General features: G+C 39.2%; 1 protein-coding gene across 3 annotated transcripts in view; it reads left to right on the top strand.

The window, feature by feature from the left end:
- GLI2 (GLI family zinc finger 2) overlaps positions 1-18328 on the top strand; it is a 250144-nt gene that overhangs the window by 151133 nt on the left and 80683 nt on the right. For all 3 annotated transcript variants that reach the window (XM_039319357.1, XM_039319356.1, XM_039319358.1), the window contains exon 3: positions 16212-16317. In XM_039319357.1, coding sequence (XP_039175291.1) covers positions 16212-16317 — 106 coding nt within the window. The remainder of the gene's footprint in view (positions 1-16211; positions 16318-18328) is intronic.

Genomic DNA, 18328 nt, shown 5'->3' with positions numbered 1-18328 from the left:
TCACATTGCTGGAGCTGGGGTGGGCACAGTCTCAGCATGATGCAACCGGCCCACGGGCCAGCAGTTTGACACCCCTGGACTATTGCCTTCAAGTCATACTTTGAACCTTATAAAATTATCAGATTATCAGTTCTATTGGTCTGCTCAGCAGTGTTTTCCTTAAGATTTTTTTTTTTTTGAAAAATGATTAAAACTAGGCTGAATATCAGGAAAAAAATTGGTAGGCATATTGAAAACTTTTTTGGGAAAAAGAAATTGAACATTTGGGGGATTCTTTTAGGTTGACATAAAGATGAAGTGCCAAGGGGTGGAGGAGTTCCCTGATCAAAACCAGTATTGTATGTTTTACCTTTTCTTTGGGTGGTGGCTTGATAGCCTTCAGCAGCCCCATCATGTTCACTCAGTAAATTAGTCACTGTGACTCTTGACAGCTGATATTACATAACAGCATAAACTCATTCCCAGAGGCATTCTTGTAGAGAACAGATGGGAACTCAACAGCTACGATATTAACTAAGTTATTTTTCCCTGGATTCAAAGATTTAAGAAACAAAATAAATGGAATTTATGATTTTATCCTTTCTTACCAAATCAATAGAGGCACACATATCAGAATCTGTTTCACATTAACCCTATATCAGAGCAGACCTGGATAATTCTGTTTCTTCTAGGAAAGTGAGCTTCTACTCTCAGAGAAGTGACTAGAAGAACCCTGTAGTTACCGCTAGTCAATGTTGCATAGAATGCTGGGGTGGGGGGGGGGAAACCCTGCTTATATGCTTATAAACCACAGTTGGTCTCAAATCTCCTTCCTTCATGTTTCTCTTGCATCTTTGTAATCCATTGCTTGAAGAATGAGGGGTAAGTTACGAATGTTGTTGTGTTAATGCAACTGCTGTTCTGTTTTTTGTGGGATTCTTTAGCAATAGCTCTAACGACAAAACTAATCTCTACCATTTGCCCAAGAAATGAACAATTAGTATTTTCTTAAGTTTGACCAGCAGCCCTGCAAGGATATGCTGAATTATTTCTCTGCCAGTTGCATTGACAAATGGCCCTACTTTAGCAAAAACTGGAATTTGCAGGAAATGTTTGAAATGGTGCCCTCAAAGTGGGTGAGCCAGTCGTGGTAATGAGTGAAATTTCTACACTCCTCTATTCATGAAGTTATGCTTGGCTCTGGAGCATCTCTGCAAGAATGTGTTCCTTGGCGGCTTGTGCTTGTCCACTGTAAAAGTCATGCTAAGTCCTTTATAAGCAGGTCATTGATTTCAATGTTAGTCACTCCACAGCATGAATAAGAAGGGAATTGTGGCTTCGACTGTCTAAAGAGGCCCATCATTGCAGGAAATACACCAGTACAATTCTTGCTTTGATCCCTATATGCATCCCATTTTGCAGATGGGTTCTGGGAATGCAGTTTCTACCATGAAAAGAACTTGGATATGAAGCTCAGGAGCTTCTCGCAGCGAAAGCCTTGATTGCTATTGACTTTAGTATCCACCTCATCTAGGAACATTTGTTCCAGATAAAAGCAACTAAAATCCTATAGAAAAAATGTATAATCCTGGGATCCCTGGAATCATGCTTTGGGTATTTAGTGAAAAGATCACTATAGGCCAATGTATTTCATATATTGGACTGACCCAATGAAACAAGATTTGCAGAAGGAAGACATTCCTGCAACATGCCTTATACACTTCTCTACTAGGAGACAGAAACCTTAGGGAATTTTCTGAAAGCAGTTAGGAGAATTGGCCTTAGAGCTTACAAGAAATTAAACTAATTCTTGGTCCATGAAAAAAAACGTGACAAGAAGTGGTACCATTACAAGCATGGATATTAAACTCATGGAAGTTCCTTTATACAAAATTAGACTCTAGATGAATTTTGTCTTGCAGTAACACTTGTCTGCTATTATATTCTTTGAAAGGAAACTGTGCGGGCTGAACTACAGTATAAACCTGTAGCAGGAAAAATGTCTGCTCTTCCAAGAAGATATAGCCGTGTAGAAAACTACTGGGACAAGTCACCATGCCAATATTTCCCCTGTCCCAAACACCTCTTGTAGAAAACAGATACCGTATTTTCTGGCATATACGATGACTCGGCGTATAAGATGACTCCCAACCTCGGAGATGATTTGCATGCTTAGAAAGTTATCTTATACACTGGAAACTACCGTATTTTCTGGCGTATAAGATGATTCGGCGTATAAGACGACCCCCGACTTCGGAGATAATTTGCATGCTTTAGAAAGTTGTCTTATACGCCGGAAAATATGGTATATCTTTTCTGCTATTGAAGTAGTTTTTAGCTAACAGCAAATATTTAGTAATAGATGTTGAATGGTTTTTCAAAACCTGTTAGGAAAAGAGTTTCCTCCCCTCTTTTAAAGAAAGCCTCTATTTATTTATTTTTTTTCATCTGTTAAAGTATTCTACCCATGTTCCTCATTATCTACTCCACGGCTAAATCTCCAGTCCTCCAATTAATGTGCTCCCATGCTTCGGACAACTACCTGCTTTCTCTTTTAATCTGATCTTATTTCTCTATAGGAATTCTGCTAGCCAATTGAAATCTCTCCCTCGTTTTGCTGGCAAAAGGAGCTTAAGCTTCCATCTGGCTTTTTAAAAATTTCCTATTCTGTCTGCACTCATTTTTTCCACTAAAATTGCAGCCACTGCCCTCTAAATACAAGGATGACATTATATAACAACAATTAATACTTTCTTTTTTATGATTGTGTCTTCTCTCTTCAGAATCACCACAGTATGTTTTCAGATCTGAGCTCGTCTTAGACACCCCCCCCCCCAGGTTTTCTGGTGAAATTGGCAGAGGCCTGTATTATTAGGACAGAAGCCAATTTGTTTAGTGGAATTTCCTGTCTGATTTTAATCCCTCCTTTCCCCCCCCCCATTTTACCCCTCCTCCCCTCCTTTAAAGTGAGACGAAGGAAAGCTTTTTTAATTACCCTGCCATGGGTTTCCCCTTTCAGGATATTATTATTCTTATTAAGTACTTCCTCTTGGGAAGAAGCGGAGAGCGGAACCTGGGAAGGATAGTGGAACAGTCAAGACTTGTGTCCTTATTGTATTTTAATAACTTTCAGATTGGAGGAATGCTTAGGCGTATGTTTTGGCATGACGACCAAGCAACTAAGCAGCTCCAAGGCTGTTAGTTCTTTGCAGCTTTGGACCTGTAGAATTAATGAGTTGCTGATTTAAAAACCCTCTGGCTTGAATTTTCTGCTTCACTAGATTTGCTGTTTGTTAGCTTGGATACAGCATCCACAGTGGTAAACTTAGACATTTCTGTATACATTTGCCAGATGATCACCTGAAGGCTGGGCTGTCTCTTCAATAATCCCACAGCCCCCAAAAGGAAGATCCTCCCAAGAGCTGCTCTGCATGTTGCCTGGTACCCCAGGCTGTCTTTTTTTTTTTTCCCCTCCTCACAACAGGGAAAAAATTGGAAAGTAGCCAATAGGTAGAGAAAGATATATCCTAAGTGATGAAATGGCAGAGAAGCAATAGCACGTATGCTCTGAGATGTCCCAAGCTACTGGCTTAATGCATGCTATAGGTTTCTATGCAGACTTCTCTGCCCCCACCCCCCACTCCCAATTATTTGATACAAGAAAAAATAGCCTCTGAATAGGGTGAAATTCCATATGCAGGAAAATATTCAATCAGCCAGGAAAGCAACTTTATTCTTGCTGATGCCTTGTCAATTTTTTACCACTGAGCCCTGCCTAGGTTCCTCCTAATGGAAACACCATTTTGATAGGGTAGTTGAGCAATAGCATCCCAATTATCCACAATGGGGGAGGGGACAAGTTATTAAAAAAAACACATTGTCCTGCAAATTCTACTCATTCTGGTAATGCAGTAATTGGAAAAAATGAAACTTGGGTTCTGAAGCCACAGCTCAACTTTCCTCATCATGGCTGGCTGCAGGTGCCTCTGCCAAGGATTCTTGTCCTCAGTTGAAGGAGATTACCTACCCAATCCAAAAAGATGGGCAGATTATACTTTTAAGTAAGAAAAGAAACTCTACAAGGAAAGGTCATATGAAATTCAATACAAAGCTTAAAACCGCCTAACAGGACCAATAACTCCAAATAAGAATTTGAGATGGGGAGATCATACTGGACAGTCACACATGCAAAAATAATGTAGGTGTCCAGGTGGATTACAAGTTGAATCTTAGCCAACACAACCAAATATTTCATTTGTTGTTGTTTATAGGAGAACCAAGAGAACAAGGTCATTCCTCTCTGTTTAGCATTTGTCAGTCCACACTTGGGATATTGTATCTGAACACTGCATTTTACGAAAGCCATTAACAAACTGGGATATGTCCAGTGGAAAGCAACCAAGGTGATAAGGGGTCTTGGGGGACTCAGGTGCCTAAGAACCACTATGAAGAAGTCAGAATGAAGTTGTTCAGCATTACATAAGCCAGGATAAAAAAACAATGGATTTAAAAGTATGCAGAACCGAATTGGCATCATAATGGTAAATGCTGTCCAACAACAGAGCAGATGACTTCAAGATGCAATGGAATTTCCTTCACTAAAATGTATTTAAATAGAGAACTGCTGGGGATGTTGTAATAGTAGATTCCTGCACTGAGATAAGTCTAACTGAGACAAGTCTAATCATCAAGAGACCTTCCAGTCTTTTCGATTTATTCTTTGAAATAACAGATGGACTAGCATTTTTTGATGGTGTTAATAACATTGATGATGGCTTCTGGAGTTTACGTATACATGCACACTCTGGGAGGTTGCTGCTTGTCCTTTTCGTTGTATAGCTTACAGAAGACCTACTCACTATATAACTATCAAGAATCTCAACAGCAACCAGAAACCTGCACAAACTATACATTATTGTAAGGTTATCAGGCCAATCAAAATACAGCATCTCTGTATTTTTAAAACCACTCTGAAATCCGCATAAACACAAGGACACAAGAGAATGCAAATGCACAAGAGTGCAAGAGGGCGAATGAATAGTGATGCCAGAGTTTCAAAACTCCCGAGAGCCAGCCAATCAAACAGACCTCTCAATGTCAAATCAAATCAAAGCCTGTTAACTTTTGGAGGAAAATATAATAGCTTACACAACATTGATAATGGGTTGCTGAACCTAGCTGTGCATTCTGTGTCTTATTTTTATTTATTTTTTGGCCTATTAATTTTGGAGCTTTTAGAGTGCTTTTGAAGATGAAGACACTCACTGCATATGTAAAAATATCCTGAATGTCAACATTAATGAGAATCAAAAGCATGCACACAATGCATGCACATAAGCATACGGGTATTCCAGATCAGCAGACCAACTGAGCCAAGATATTCTAGTATTTTATGCACATACATCACTTGTGTGCATCCATATGACGTATAAACCTAAGTGCCTGTACAAAACAAATCCTTGATCTTAGCATTCCTCCCCATTTTGGGGGGGGAGGGCTTGAAAGCCATGCATGTTAATCTACAGTGGGGGTGTCAAACTGCCGGCCCGCAGGCTGGACACATCATTGGGAAACCACACCCACCCCATTGCCAGCAATGGCGAAAAAGTTCTGATACGTGGCATGATGTCACGTGACGTCGCGAGTTGAGATGTGTGATCTACAGTAAGTCCAGGCTATCTAAGTACCAAAAAATGGTGATAACTTACCTTCCAGGTAATCAGACAAATGACAGTTAGACTTGTCTCTGGTCTTCTTTTGTGTCTTGCTGGCCTGAACATCATCTCCATTCTACATATGTGCATGCTGTGACTATGTGTAGCCTTGGAGCCAGTAGTCTTTGTTGCTCATGTCTGAAGATGTGGACCATGATGCTTGGGAAGTGGAGACCCATGGCAGTAGTGGTGGATGAATTCACTGTAGGATAATCCCAAGTGGGGCCCCTCTGGTGAGAAGTGACACACAAAGAAAATGTAAGATGGTTCTCTCTTTTCCTTATTCCTTGTAGTAACTTCTTTCTCTCTGTGCAACAAATCAACTCTTCTAATACTTCAGAGATAACCAATGCCTCACTATATTTCTATTTCTCAAAGTCTGAACTTTGGCCGGCTTGACTAAATCTCTAGGGCAGTGGTTCTCAACCTGTGGGTCGGGACCCTATTTGGGGTCGAACAACCATTTCACGAGGGTCGCCAAACAACGCAGTCCACCATTTTTTTTCTCCTTTTCCTTAGCTGTGCTACTCCCTTTTATTCTATTGGCTTTTGAAAGCCAATAGAATAGACTCTCTTGAATAGAGTCTAATTCTATTGGCTTTCAAAAGCCAATAGGAATTGTCCAGGCTGTCTCTGCCCTGCTGAGCCCGCCAAAAGTCCCATTCTGCAAATGGTGCTGCACCAGTTGAGTAGTCCTCGACTTACGACCGGTTGAGTAGTCCTCGACTTACAACCGGTTGGGGGTCGCGGCATTAAAAAGGTTGAGAACCACTGCTCTAGGGGCTTGAGCTATCAGATTGTTATTAGTTATTAGTCCCTGCTTTTATTTCCTTTAAATCTTCTTGCATGTGAGTGTCTCAGTGAGCTCACTATTCATCCATTCTTAAACTTTTCCCCATTCTTCTTTCTCACAGGGATCATTTGGACCTGTATTTCCCCCTTGTAGTTTTAAGGAGCTTCCATTCCCCTGAGGTTTGCTTGGCGTTTAGTATTTTAGTATGCTGCTTAACTTTTGTTTGAGTTCATTCCTGATCCTCATTCCTGAAATCCAAGCTATGACTTGAACTCTGGTATGGCATGGTCCCTTTCTCCCAAAATGCCCTAGATCTCAGAAACATAGTATTCTGAGCTCAATAACTACACAACTAAGTCACCCTGAGAAAAGGTTTCATCACTTAACTTCACAGGATTGTGGTAGGATTTTTCATCCGACCATTTACTAGTTTTTATAAAAAAAAAACTGGGGAAGTGGTGTAATGATAGTCCTAAAAAAAGTTCATCCAAAGCTTTAAATACCATATAATATTATGCCATAACTTTCTTACTCACTAGGTTCCAGTCTCCATTCGTGGACATCTTATATTTCCTTCCATAAATAACCTAAAACATCCAGAATTTTTTAAGGCTTTCTGAAACATTGTTCCCCCTACCCCAACATCTATTGGGATGTGTTTTAGCAGCTTATGGGCCTGAATTATTTTTTGCAGAATTTCCAAAAGGTGTTATTTACTTCTCCTTTTGTTTTTTTTTTTTTTTTGTCATAGTGATTCAGTGACACAATTGGGGAATGAAATCTGGAGGTTCCAAATAGAAGACCCAAGTATTATTTAGCTTTTGAATAATTTATAGTTTAAAGTGGGTATGGTTGGATTTGTAGTTCTTATGTATTGGAGTTAAATGGGCCTGAATAAAGGTGTGTTACAGATCTCCAGCCAATGGGAGTATTACAAAGCTATTTAAGGAGTACATTGTTCCACCGTCTCCTGTGTCTTTATCAGAAGCAGCTGACATTGGTTCACAGACATAACAACTGAACAAAAACTGCTTATAATGCAGTAATATGAATATACCTTGGCATGACTTTCTGACATGCCAGGTTACATGGCTTCACCACACTTTCCAGACAAATGTTTTGTGGTGCAAGCCTCAACTAGAAAAGAGCAGCTAAAAGGCAACACAGACACATTATGTCTGAGTGATTTCAGCATTAATATCTATAATGTGTAGCCCCATATAAGGCAATGCCTTGGGGGAGCTCCACACGTTGAAGTTGTGGGGAAACCCCATTATTAGATTCGTATTTCCTGCAGCACCTATCTGGAATGTGGATTTCTCACTCAGAGACACGCATGTACCTGCTCATCTTGGCTTTTGGTACTATTCACTAAGACAGAGTTGTAAAATCTACAGCTTTCCAGATGCTGCTGTATTATAATTTTTGGCAGCTACCTCAGTTGTCAGAGATGATGAGATTTAGAGTTCAGCAACACTTTGAGCTCGGCTTCTTTCTAGATCATTATATTCTTTGGAACTAAACCTATAGTATGTCTTTGTCTCTTTATGTAAGTCAGTGATGCTGGGAAAGAGCTCTGGAACATGAGAATCCTGTGATATTTGTAAGGATCGATAGGATCTCCTGTTCTTAAGATTCTCCATGGCATTGGTGGATGAAGTTGTCCAGTGATAGTGAACGTACAGTTTTCACTGTAAGGATGGCACACCCTCACCCCACATTGTAATGAATACTTAAAAGCTTGATAGTTTTGATTAGGATGAATTAAATAAGACTCTGTCAAACAAAGCAAACATGACAATGGCTGATGGCTCGGTTATCCAGAAGAAAATGCCTATTTTTACTCCCCATTTAGATCTTTATTTTTATTACCCCATTTGTAATTGGCTTGAATTCTGGTCCAAGAACGTTCATAGATGTGTAAATATTTACTACGACCAAGAGATCTGTTTCTCTGTTGAGGGGGGTATAATAGTGGAATTGCTTAATGTCAGTTTGAGACATGTTCTCTCTTTATGTCCTCTCTTGGTCAAGGTAAAGATAAGAAAACTATCAGGTGGTAACTGACTGTGCTGTGCATATGCATGGTCAGTAAAGGGTTGTCGGTAATATCCTGCTGGGTGGCAAGATAATGTTATCTTTGCCTTTTATTTTTTACTTGAACAAGTTCTTTCCTCTTAGCAGGACTTACTTACTTACTTACTTACTTACTTACTTACTTACTTACTTACTTACTTACTTCATTCATTCATTCATTCATTCATTCACATATAATTTTGAAACTGCTAATTCCAAAGGAGAGTGGTGTCTCACAATATTTAAAATACACATTTTTTTAAAAAAATGGCAGACAAAACGATATCAATAACATTCAGAAAATGTTTGACATTTTCCTACAAACATCCTAACTCCAGATCTGGTAGCAGAGCCAGGTCTTAAGGGACTTCCGGAACACTCAGAGAGTAAATGTAGAGTAACTCTTGAGGATGTTGTTCCGGACAGTAGGGGCAGTGTCAGAGAAGACATGCTTCCTTGGTCTTACAAGATGACAACTTCTAATTGAGGGGACCTGGAGTATGCTCACTCTGACTAAGAGGACTGAACAGGTAGAAACAACTGTGGAGGCAAGTGGTCCCTTGGATAATCAAGCTCCATGCTACAAAAAGCTTTATAGCTAATGATCAAAACCTTGAATCCCACCTGGAAGCTGACTGGCAACCAATGCAGCTCATGCACAGTGACGTCACATCAAAATAGCTGGGACAACATTATGGCCTGTGCCGCTGCATTTTGCATCAGCTGTATCTTCTGGATGGTCTTCAAAATCATCCTAATGTATAGTGCATTGAAGTAGTCGAATTGTGAGATGGTTGGGGCAAGAGCGACCATCTGAAGGTGTCCCAGTTGAGGAAAGGACACAATTGACATATCAGGTGAACCCATGCAAGGACCTTCAATGCACTCTACATTAGGATGCAGTTTGATAGAAGAACCCCTTCTGTCATTGAGAGAAGAATTGACCAGAAAATAATTATAGCCTTGATTTTGTTTAAATTTAACTCTCTTTTTTCATATCAGCTAAATATCTGTACTGAAGATAAAAATAAATACATTTGGAATCTCTTATTCCTTTATGAGTTTATGATCTTGAACAAAATATATGCACTGATTAAGATCAGAAGTGCAGGTAAAAAGACGACAGCAAAACTTCAAGGCCCAAACTTATGCTTATTGCCAAATCATTCTTATTGAAAAAACTCCTCTTAGTTGTGCAAATTCCAGAGTTTGGGATAAGTAGATGATTCTTGGATGCTAATATTACAATTAAGTTAACTTCAACATATAAGAAATGTCCTTGATACTCTCTTGATCACCCCTGCTCATTTTACTCCTTAGGCCTGTCCTGATGGCACTATTAATTCATAACTTATACAGTTAATATATTTTCTCAATTCTTTGTTTCTTCAGACTAGGATGAATCCTAAATCCTGCTCTTTAGCTGCTTAGTGAACAAAAGTGAGAAAGGTCCCTTGAGTTCCCCCTGAAGGTCACCCTACTACCAAGCTGCTGAGAAAAGAAGAAAAAGATTAGAAAAGTCAGATTGAGACGAATGAAATTAACCACCCCTGTAATTAAAATGATTCAGTTTCATTGCAGGATTCCATTAAGAGGCTTATCAGACTCCTAGTTGTGTATTTGATTGTCCTATCGCTGCAATTTTTTGCAACATGTCCAGTGTTGATGCACAGTGGAATAACTGTTAAACCTCCAAAGGAAAGGGGAAAATACATTAATATAGATGTATTATGGATTTACAGACACATATACACACTCTGGTTTCTGTCTACACATTAATCTGATGTTACTCAAAGGACTTGTGTTAATAGGAATCTTTTAAATAAAGATGCAGCCAAAATCTTCCCAAACCAAAAATGCAGCATGACCCTGTTTGATGTCAAATAAAAACAAAATCTTATTTACAGACCAGTTTTACAAGAGCTAAACATTTTGATGCCAATCTCAATACTAAACCAAATCCTGCTTATGGTTTTTAGCATCAAGAGTGGAAAACTAGTGCATAATGCCCTTCTTTACCAATTAAAAAAACTGGTAGAGGAGGTCTTGAAAAAATGTACTTGTGTTGTAGCAAAACCAATAGGTTCTACCCCTTCCCAAAGGATAAAAGATTATTCTCTCTCCAAAAGGAAGATTAGACAGAAGACATCTTATAAATCCAAAACTGTGAATGCCCAGTTTTCCTACCGTCAGCTACAATTGCTGACTCTCATTGAAAACAATCCTGAACAAATTTATGTATATGATGCACATGTGTGTTAATTGCACACATGTGTAATGTGTGTAATTGCACACTAACAATTACACATTGCCACACTGAACATCAGCACCTTGACTGGATGCCTCCATGAATTTGCAGAAATGCTAAAGCGAGGCGAGATGCGGATTGTGATGGCAAGGCCAAAAGACTTGTGACATTGGTGAAGTATACAAACTAATCTACCACAATTCGTCCAACAACAAAGGCAAGGCTATCATAATAGGCACTGATGTACACAGCCATGTTGCTGAGGTCCATCAACATTATGACCACCTTATGTTAACTGTTGTATGTTGGTGCCCATTGATTACATGTTTTCTTGTCCTATGCTGCCCAAATAGGAAGTGTCAAAAAAGTTTTCTCAAAGGCCTAAACTTTTTTTAGAAAGAGGTCAACTACAAGCAAGATTGAATCGTCTTCTTCCACATCCACAATATTGCACAAGTAATTTCCAGACAACGAAGCCTCACATGAAATAAAGGTTAGGAGTCATATCCAATTCATCTGCAAAAAGTTATGACAAGTTGTTTAAGGAGTTGCACAAATGCTCGTTTTCTATCTCTATGCATTTGTACAAATGAATCTGAAACAGTGTTTTTAGAAACAGAGTTCAAATGCCCACTTTTAGCCTAGAAAAGAACAACATGAAGGACACTCTATTTCTCACAGCATTTTTAAAAATTTCTGCTTGATGCAGTGATGCACAACATGCAACTTTCTAATTGCTACTACATTTCCAATTTCTGCCTAGCCAATAGTGGAAGATGCTGGGTGATGAAGAATGACATATTATGTATTCGAGTGGTTAAGTATTTGCCTTTTTATTGTAAATTGCTTTGATATGTTTTATGCGAAATAGAACACTATTTATATAAGGAAATTAAACTAAGAAATACTGCTTCTATCTCATATGAACCTTATTTTCTACTAGAAATGTATTTATTTTATTTCTCTGAAATTCTGCCTTTCCTCCTGGAACTCAGGGGGTATACATAAATAAGAGAGAGAGACTGAGAGAGTAAGAAAGAGAAAGAGAGAGAGAGGGAGGGAGAGAGACCAGCCCAAAGATACCCAATATGTTTCCTGAAGGTGGATATCAAGCTGGGTTTCTCAAGTCTACACCTTAACAAAATGTGATACTGGCTCTCAATACTGTCTTGGATCCTACACTTGTTTTTTGCCAGTTCTGAAATAATTCTGGCTAAAACCAGATAACACTACATAGTATCTTAACATAGTTAATTCCCTCCTCAGTTCCTGAGTCTTCAAAGCAGAATGAAAAGCTTCAGTTCAGATCCAACCAATAAGGGACTTAGTAGGCATTGAGTCCAGTGATTGGGATATTCACAATGAAACACTACTGTAGCTGTTGAGACTGGGTGGTTCTCTCACTACCAAATTCTACAGATGTTTGCAAGACATGAGTGTGACTTTGACAGGTTCACCTATGGCAGGGGTATCAAACTGGTGGCCCACGGTCCGGATGTGTCATGTGCAGGCCACGCCCACCCAGCTCCACAAAGGCAAAAAATATCACAATACGTCACATGACGTGATGAAGTTTGACACATCATTTAGTAATGAAAGCTTAAGAGGAGGACAAAGCCCAGTCAGTGACTTGATATTTCATGATACTGGGTCTATTGTGAAAAAATGAATATTTATCAGAATTAAGAATAGTGTACTTCTACTCACTGTGTTATATGGAAATAAGTATTGAATATATGTGATGAAACATAAACTGAAGGGGATGGTAAAACCAAAAAAAAAAGGCAAAGAATGGATTGGTGCTGAATGCATATAGACTGAGTACAATGCAAGTGAACAGAATAAAAGAAATATATATAGATTTTTTGTCATAAAAAGAAAATGAATGAAAATTAAATCCCAAAATGTATCTACAAAGGAACAGTGAATGAATTGAGAGAAATGGAACAACCAAGGAAGTTATGGTTGGAAGGGGTTGATGACATCCTTAAAAAAAAAGAGAGGAAAAAAGTTTAAAGAAGAAAAGGTAATATAGTATATGAAACCCCAAAGATGCCTTTTCACGCGGCAATTGGATTTTCTTGTTTTTTTTTGAAGACATTTCACTTCTCATCCAAGACGCTTCTTCAGCTCTGACTGGATGGTAAGGAATGGAAGGATTTTTATATTCCTTGCAGACAACTGGTCATTTGCATTCTTATAGAGAATAGTTGAGGTTTATCTGTATCATCAGAGTCACCTGAGTAGTGTAAATGGATGTGGAGCCACCTTGGAACTGTTGAAAGGGCTGTGTTGTAGACTGTCCAAAAAGTCGACTTTGCTGTCTTCGAAAGAGTGGCCTTTTTCTTTTTTCTTTTTCTGCATTTCATCTTGCCTTTAGATTAAGGGAGGGAGATATTACTTTCAAGAGGGTTAAATGAAGAAATCAAACCTCTTTGATTCAGCTGAAGACCGTGGGAGCCTGAATCCTTGTCAAGGACACCAGAACAGGTGTGGATTTGAAGCAGTCAGTTCCTATAAGAAAGTGAACTTGTTGATATGAAATACGTAAGACATTGGGGGCTTGGCTGGGAAAATTATTGTTGGAACCTCAGAGTTAGTTTTGCTTCGACAAAACAATACAGTGTATTCAATAAACAGTAAGATTTTAAGAAATGGAATGAACCTGGAGTTTTCTTTGGATTCTCAAGCTGGATGTTGACAGATGGATTGTAAGAAAGGTATGGAGTGGTCTAGTGAAGAATATTACTGTAAATTAGTTTTAGATTATTTCTTATGTTTTCCTTTCTTTTAATCTTTATCACTGATGTCTGATGCTATGGCATTCATGTAGTTTTCCTTCAGAAGCTACAAGCACATAGGCATCAGTTACCTTCCTAGATGGTAACATATCCTAGATGCACAAATTTCACTATGTGTATTTATGATGCTGTTTCCATAATTTGCTATTTTCAAATGAGTTGAATCAGACGCCACCCAAAAAAGCCCTCTCTCACTTGTGAAATCCAACTTAATGCACTGTCAATAAAGACCTGAGGTATATTATCAGAGAAGAGAATAGAGAAGGGGTCAGAGAAGGTCTCAGACAAAGTGGGAGGGAGCTGGGTCACAGCCGCATGACAGAGCATATCGCCTTGGTCTGCCTGTGGGATTCTCCTCAGATGAAGTCACAGTTACCACACTGAATATTAACATGCTGGGAAAGCCTTCTGTAGAACCCTCATCTGACTAAGAATGAGAACACAGGGAGGAAAGGCAACTAATTTACAGTTACTCTGACTTAACCTGTGATCAAAACTCCATTAGAGGCTTACATTTAATAACATTTAAAGTAAAAATTACTTATTTGAAGTAGTTTACAAAATATGGCCAGTGAGTAATGTATGTACTTTACTCCAACAAAGATAATAATGTGGTTGCTAATTATACTCTGTCTGCATACTGAAAGCCAGAGGTAACTGTGCAGCTTAATGCACATACACATACACACTCATTCTTAGATGCCAGGGTTTTGTTTTGTTTTTAAGAAAAAAATATTCCCCTCCTTCATCATCCCACATTGTCTTTCTAGGGGTAAAACAACAGTCCTCTGTGAAAACATATATTCTATGCTCTTCTCAACATCATTGATCGTTCATGGCAAATATTATTGGAGAAATTTCTACTTTATCATAAGGAATGGTATTGGCATTTCATTTACCTCCTGATGTGTAATATTTAAGCTTCATATTTGGACAGAGCTAAGTCAAATAAGGGGAATTAAACTTATTTTAGATAGATAGGCCTGTTCAATTAGCCTGCCACAGACACATGCTGGTGGCGCAGTGGTTAAATGCAGTATTGCAGGTAAACTCTGCCTGCAGCCTGGAGTTCGATCCTGATGGAGCTCAAGGTTGACTCAGCTTTCCATCTTTCTGAAGTTGATAAAATGATCAAAATTGTTGGCGGCAATATGCTGAGATCATCATAAACCACCCAGAGAGTGCTGTAAAGCACTATGGAGAGGTATGTAAGTCTATATGCTATTGCTATTGCTAAATGCTGGACTGTCTCCAGTTTCAGAAAAAGCTTGGAGTTTTCCCTAAGTATCTGGTGGGCAGCTTGGCCCTGGTTGCACCCTGGAATGGATGCATGTCTGAGATCTTGGACTGGATTACTCCTATGCGCCCTCTCTGTGCCAATCCTGAGTTCACAATAGTTTTCTGGCTCCAAGAAAAAGGCAAAAGGGTGAACCCAACCAGAGTAAGAGCCCATTTTCAGGCCCCGTAGTTACAAGGTTGGTGAAACATTGCTATTTCTGCACCTCAGTGCATATTCTGATGACCCTGTGCATATTCTGATGACCCTGCTAACCTGTGACTCTGTCTAGAGTGATCCATTTGCTACTGTTTAAAGTGACCAGGGGAAGTGTAGGCCACAAGACCACTTATAGAGCCACAGTGAGAATTGTTCACACTACCTGGCAGATAGTCACTTACATTCACTTGGAGATGGACTCTGGCAGACAATCAATTTGATTAATAAAATGATTAAGCCCAATTGTATAAATGAATGTTATTTGGAAATTTATAAATTATATCTAATTGGGACATTACTCAATGGGTAGTTGAATGTGTAGATACGCAGTGTGAAGCTTGACCTACTGAAATTCTCAGTTGTTGGGCAGCTCTCATCTGCGCTCATGACTGTACTTTGGGGAACACTAATACATATTGCAACAGTTCTTATAAATCAAAGTGTTCTCAGGCCACTTTTCTCTGGATGCAATTTATGAATGAAAACAATAAAATCAATTCAGGCTGCTTTTTCAGAACCGGAGCAGCAGTTCATCTCTAGCCAGTGGTTGTGATACACAGACTTCGCATTTCACTGCTTGTTTTTCCATATCTAGGTACATATTTCCAGGCTTCACACTATGTTCATGTGTGTATTTTTGTGTGCATGTGCGTGTATGTGCGCAGTGCGTGCGCACACAGTCACCTTTTAGGGAAAGGTGCTTCAGCAGCCATTCCTGGCAGTTGAAATGATATGGCTTCTGCCAAGCTCTGTCAACTCTGATTTGTGTTAGGAGTCTAGCATTCCTTGGTGCTTCCTATCATCTCCCTGAGTTCAAAGAGCCCTTAGTTGCTTGTCTTTGTCAAAAACCCTGTAGGAGATCTTTTATGTCGAAGATGTAGGATTTCTCCCCATGACTTTGATTATTTATTCATTCCACTTCTCTGGTGTACTCTAGGGCTGCTATCACTAAGACCCCTTGTCTGCCTCGCACTTGCTCTAAAATGCATGGAGCTTTACTGCCTTTGAAACTATGGGTTTAAAAAAATAAAATAAGATACGGTGAAGAAGTGTGTTCTTTTTTTTTTTGAAGTTCTTTTTCTTTTCTTTTTTTTTCCATCCACAGTTCCACAGCACATTTTTCCAGCCTTCCATTCTCCTTTGCCAATTGACATGCGTCACCAAGAAGGAAGATACCATTATGAACCTCACTCCCTTCACGCGATTCATGGGTAAGTCTTGCAAGTTCCCTTTCATAGCATAGCCTTTCTTGCATTTTATGATGTAGAGAAGAAATACATCTGTTACTGCTGCCTTTCCCTTTAGAAAGGCTAAGGGGGTTTCTCAAAAGCCTTTGGCTGAACTTCTGGAGCACATGGGAGCTATACTGTAAGATAACATCTCTAATGGGCAAATAAGGGGAAGGCTGTGCTAGTGTAGCAAGTAAGGCATTTTTATTCAGTGACCAACTCATTGTATTCCTGGCTTCGCCAAAATCTTTTACTATTTCCTCTGTATATATTTCCTAACCTGAATGTCCCTGAGATTTGGAAACATAACATTATATAAATCAAAGTGATATGCATTTTTATATATAAGCTGTCATTCCACTGTAAATAATTCCATTGCTGGTCATCTGTGTGATCGTTAGATGGGAGATCACATCATTGTGTCTGAGTGCATTGATTCAGAATCCAGCATTCTAAGGACATACAGTCTTCTTTTCAAAAAGCAAGTTTCTAGTCCTTTCTATTGGAGATGTGGATATAGATAATATTGGGTTGACACAGTGGCTGGGGCTAGGCTATTGTCACAGGAATGTCAGTTTTTTTAATGTGCTTGTTCTTTCTAGTAACAAGCATAAATTGAATAAATTACATGAATACTCAAATCTCTGCAAATAAACCCATGTTTATTTGTGAATTTAAGAGTTCAATATTGATGACTGCATCAGTGCCATTCACTGCAATCAATAACATAAATCTGGAAGAAAGAAACAATGGAATTTGTGGGATAATAATCTAAAACATGGATTATTAGGGGCTATTTTGAGTTGAAACAAGTGTTCCCTCTGCTAATACATCAACATGCTGCAATTATATATTCTCATATTATGCCTCTGGAAAAATGAATTCTGTGGCTTTCAGAATTGTGCACAAAAAGTACATTGCATATTTAATTTTCCCCTGAATGGTCTATGCTGTGGGTATAGAAGTATTGATCATTTAAACACTATTTTGCATACTTCACTCTGTATTGCCAAGGCAAGTAGAGTGATGAGGAAGTACACAGGCAATAAGGGCTCAGACACTGGAAATATTTATCTTTCTGTCTTTGAGATTTTAGCCAATTTTGCTTTGAAAATTGCTTTTGAAACCATACAGTCCACAAAACTTAACTACAGCAACCAACAATTGAGATTCTCAATTATCTGAGCATGTACCTAGCATCGTATTGTAGCCCCTTTTTCTGTACGGCACAATATGTTTGCTATGTAGATGAACTTGTTTTCTCCTTCTGCTCTAGTCAACTCTGGATTAGAACCCACCATTCATCAATATTGCAAACCTTCGGTGTCTCACAGGCACACCGACTTTCCAATGAATTTGTATTTCTGAGTCTTTCTCACTGGCAAGTGATAGAGAAGGATTTGCTGTAAAGCAACACAAGACTTTGGGGAGAGGGGGAGAAAAAGTCTCTCGAGAGAGGCATCAAGGGGCTCCTTAGCTGTTTCCAAATCTTGTAGCAATCGGAGGGGGGGAAGAACCCTCTTTTCATCACAGCATAATGAAGAGCTGCGCAGCTGAGGGGGTTTTCCTCCCCCTTCTGGAATGTTGTTTCCGGATATTCCCCCCCCCCCTTTTTTTTTTTTTTTGAGAAGAGGAACTGCTGTGAGGATGAAGGCAGTCTGAAGGCCTGACAGCTGGGCAATTTCATGCAATGAGGAGCTGTGGAGGTCTTTGAAAAGGGTACTAACTGCTTCATTGTTGCACGGAAATACCAGGCACAGAGCCTGGGACAGAATGTGCTTCTCTAGCTGTTCAGAGTATCCCTCGGTGGGTTTATCACAGCCTTAGCAAGCTTGTTGATTGCTGCAGCAAAACATCCCATCGTTCTGAGGGAGATCATTAATAAAACCTCAGCAGTATTGTTGCATGTGAGACAGCAGAGCGAATGCTATAAACCTTTAGTTTTGTGAAGGAAAGGCGGTACCCAGTACTGGGGAGTGTTTATTTCTTTACA

This window comes from Crotalus tigris, unplaced genomic scaffold (genome assembly GCF_016545835.1).
Source record: "Crotalus tigris isolate CLP2741 ecotype Arizona unplaced genomic scaffold, ASM1654583v1 scf7180000023579.1091882, whole genome shotgun sequence".
Lineage (NCBI taxonomy): Eukaryota > Metazoa > Chordata > Lepidosauria > Squamata > Viperidae > Crotalus > Crotalus tigris.
This window is presented reverse-complemented; position numbering and strand designations above follow the sequence as displayed.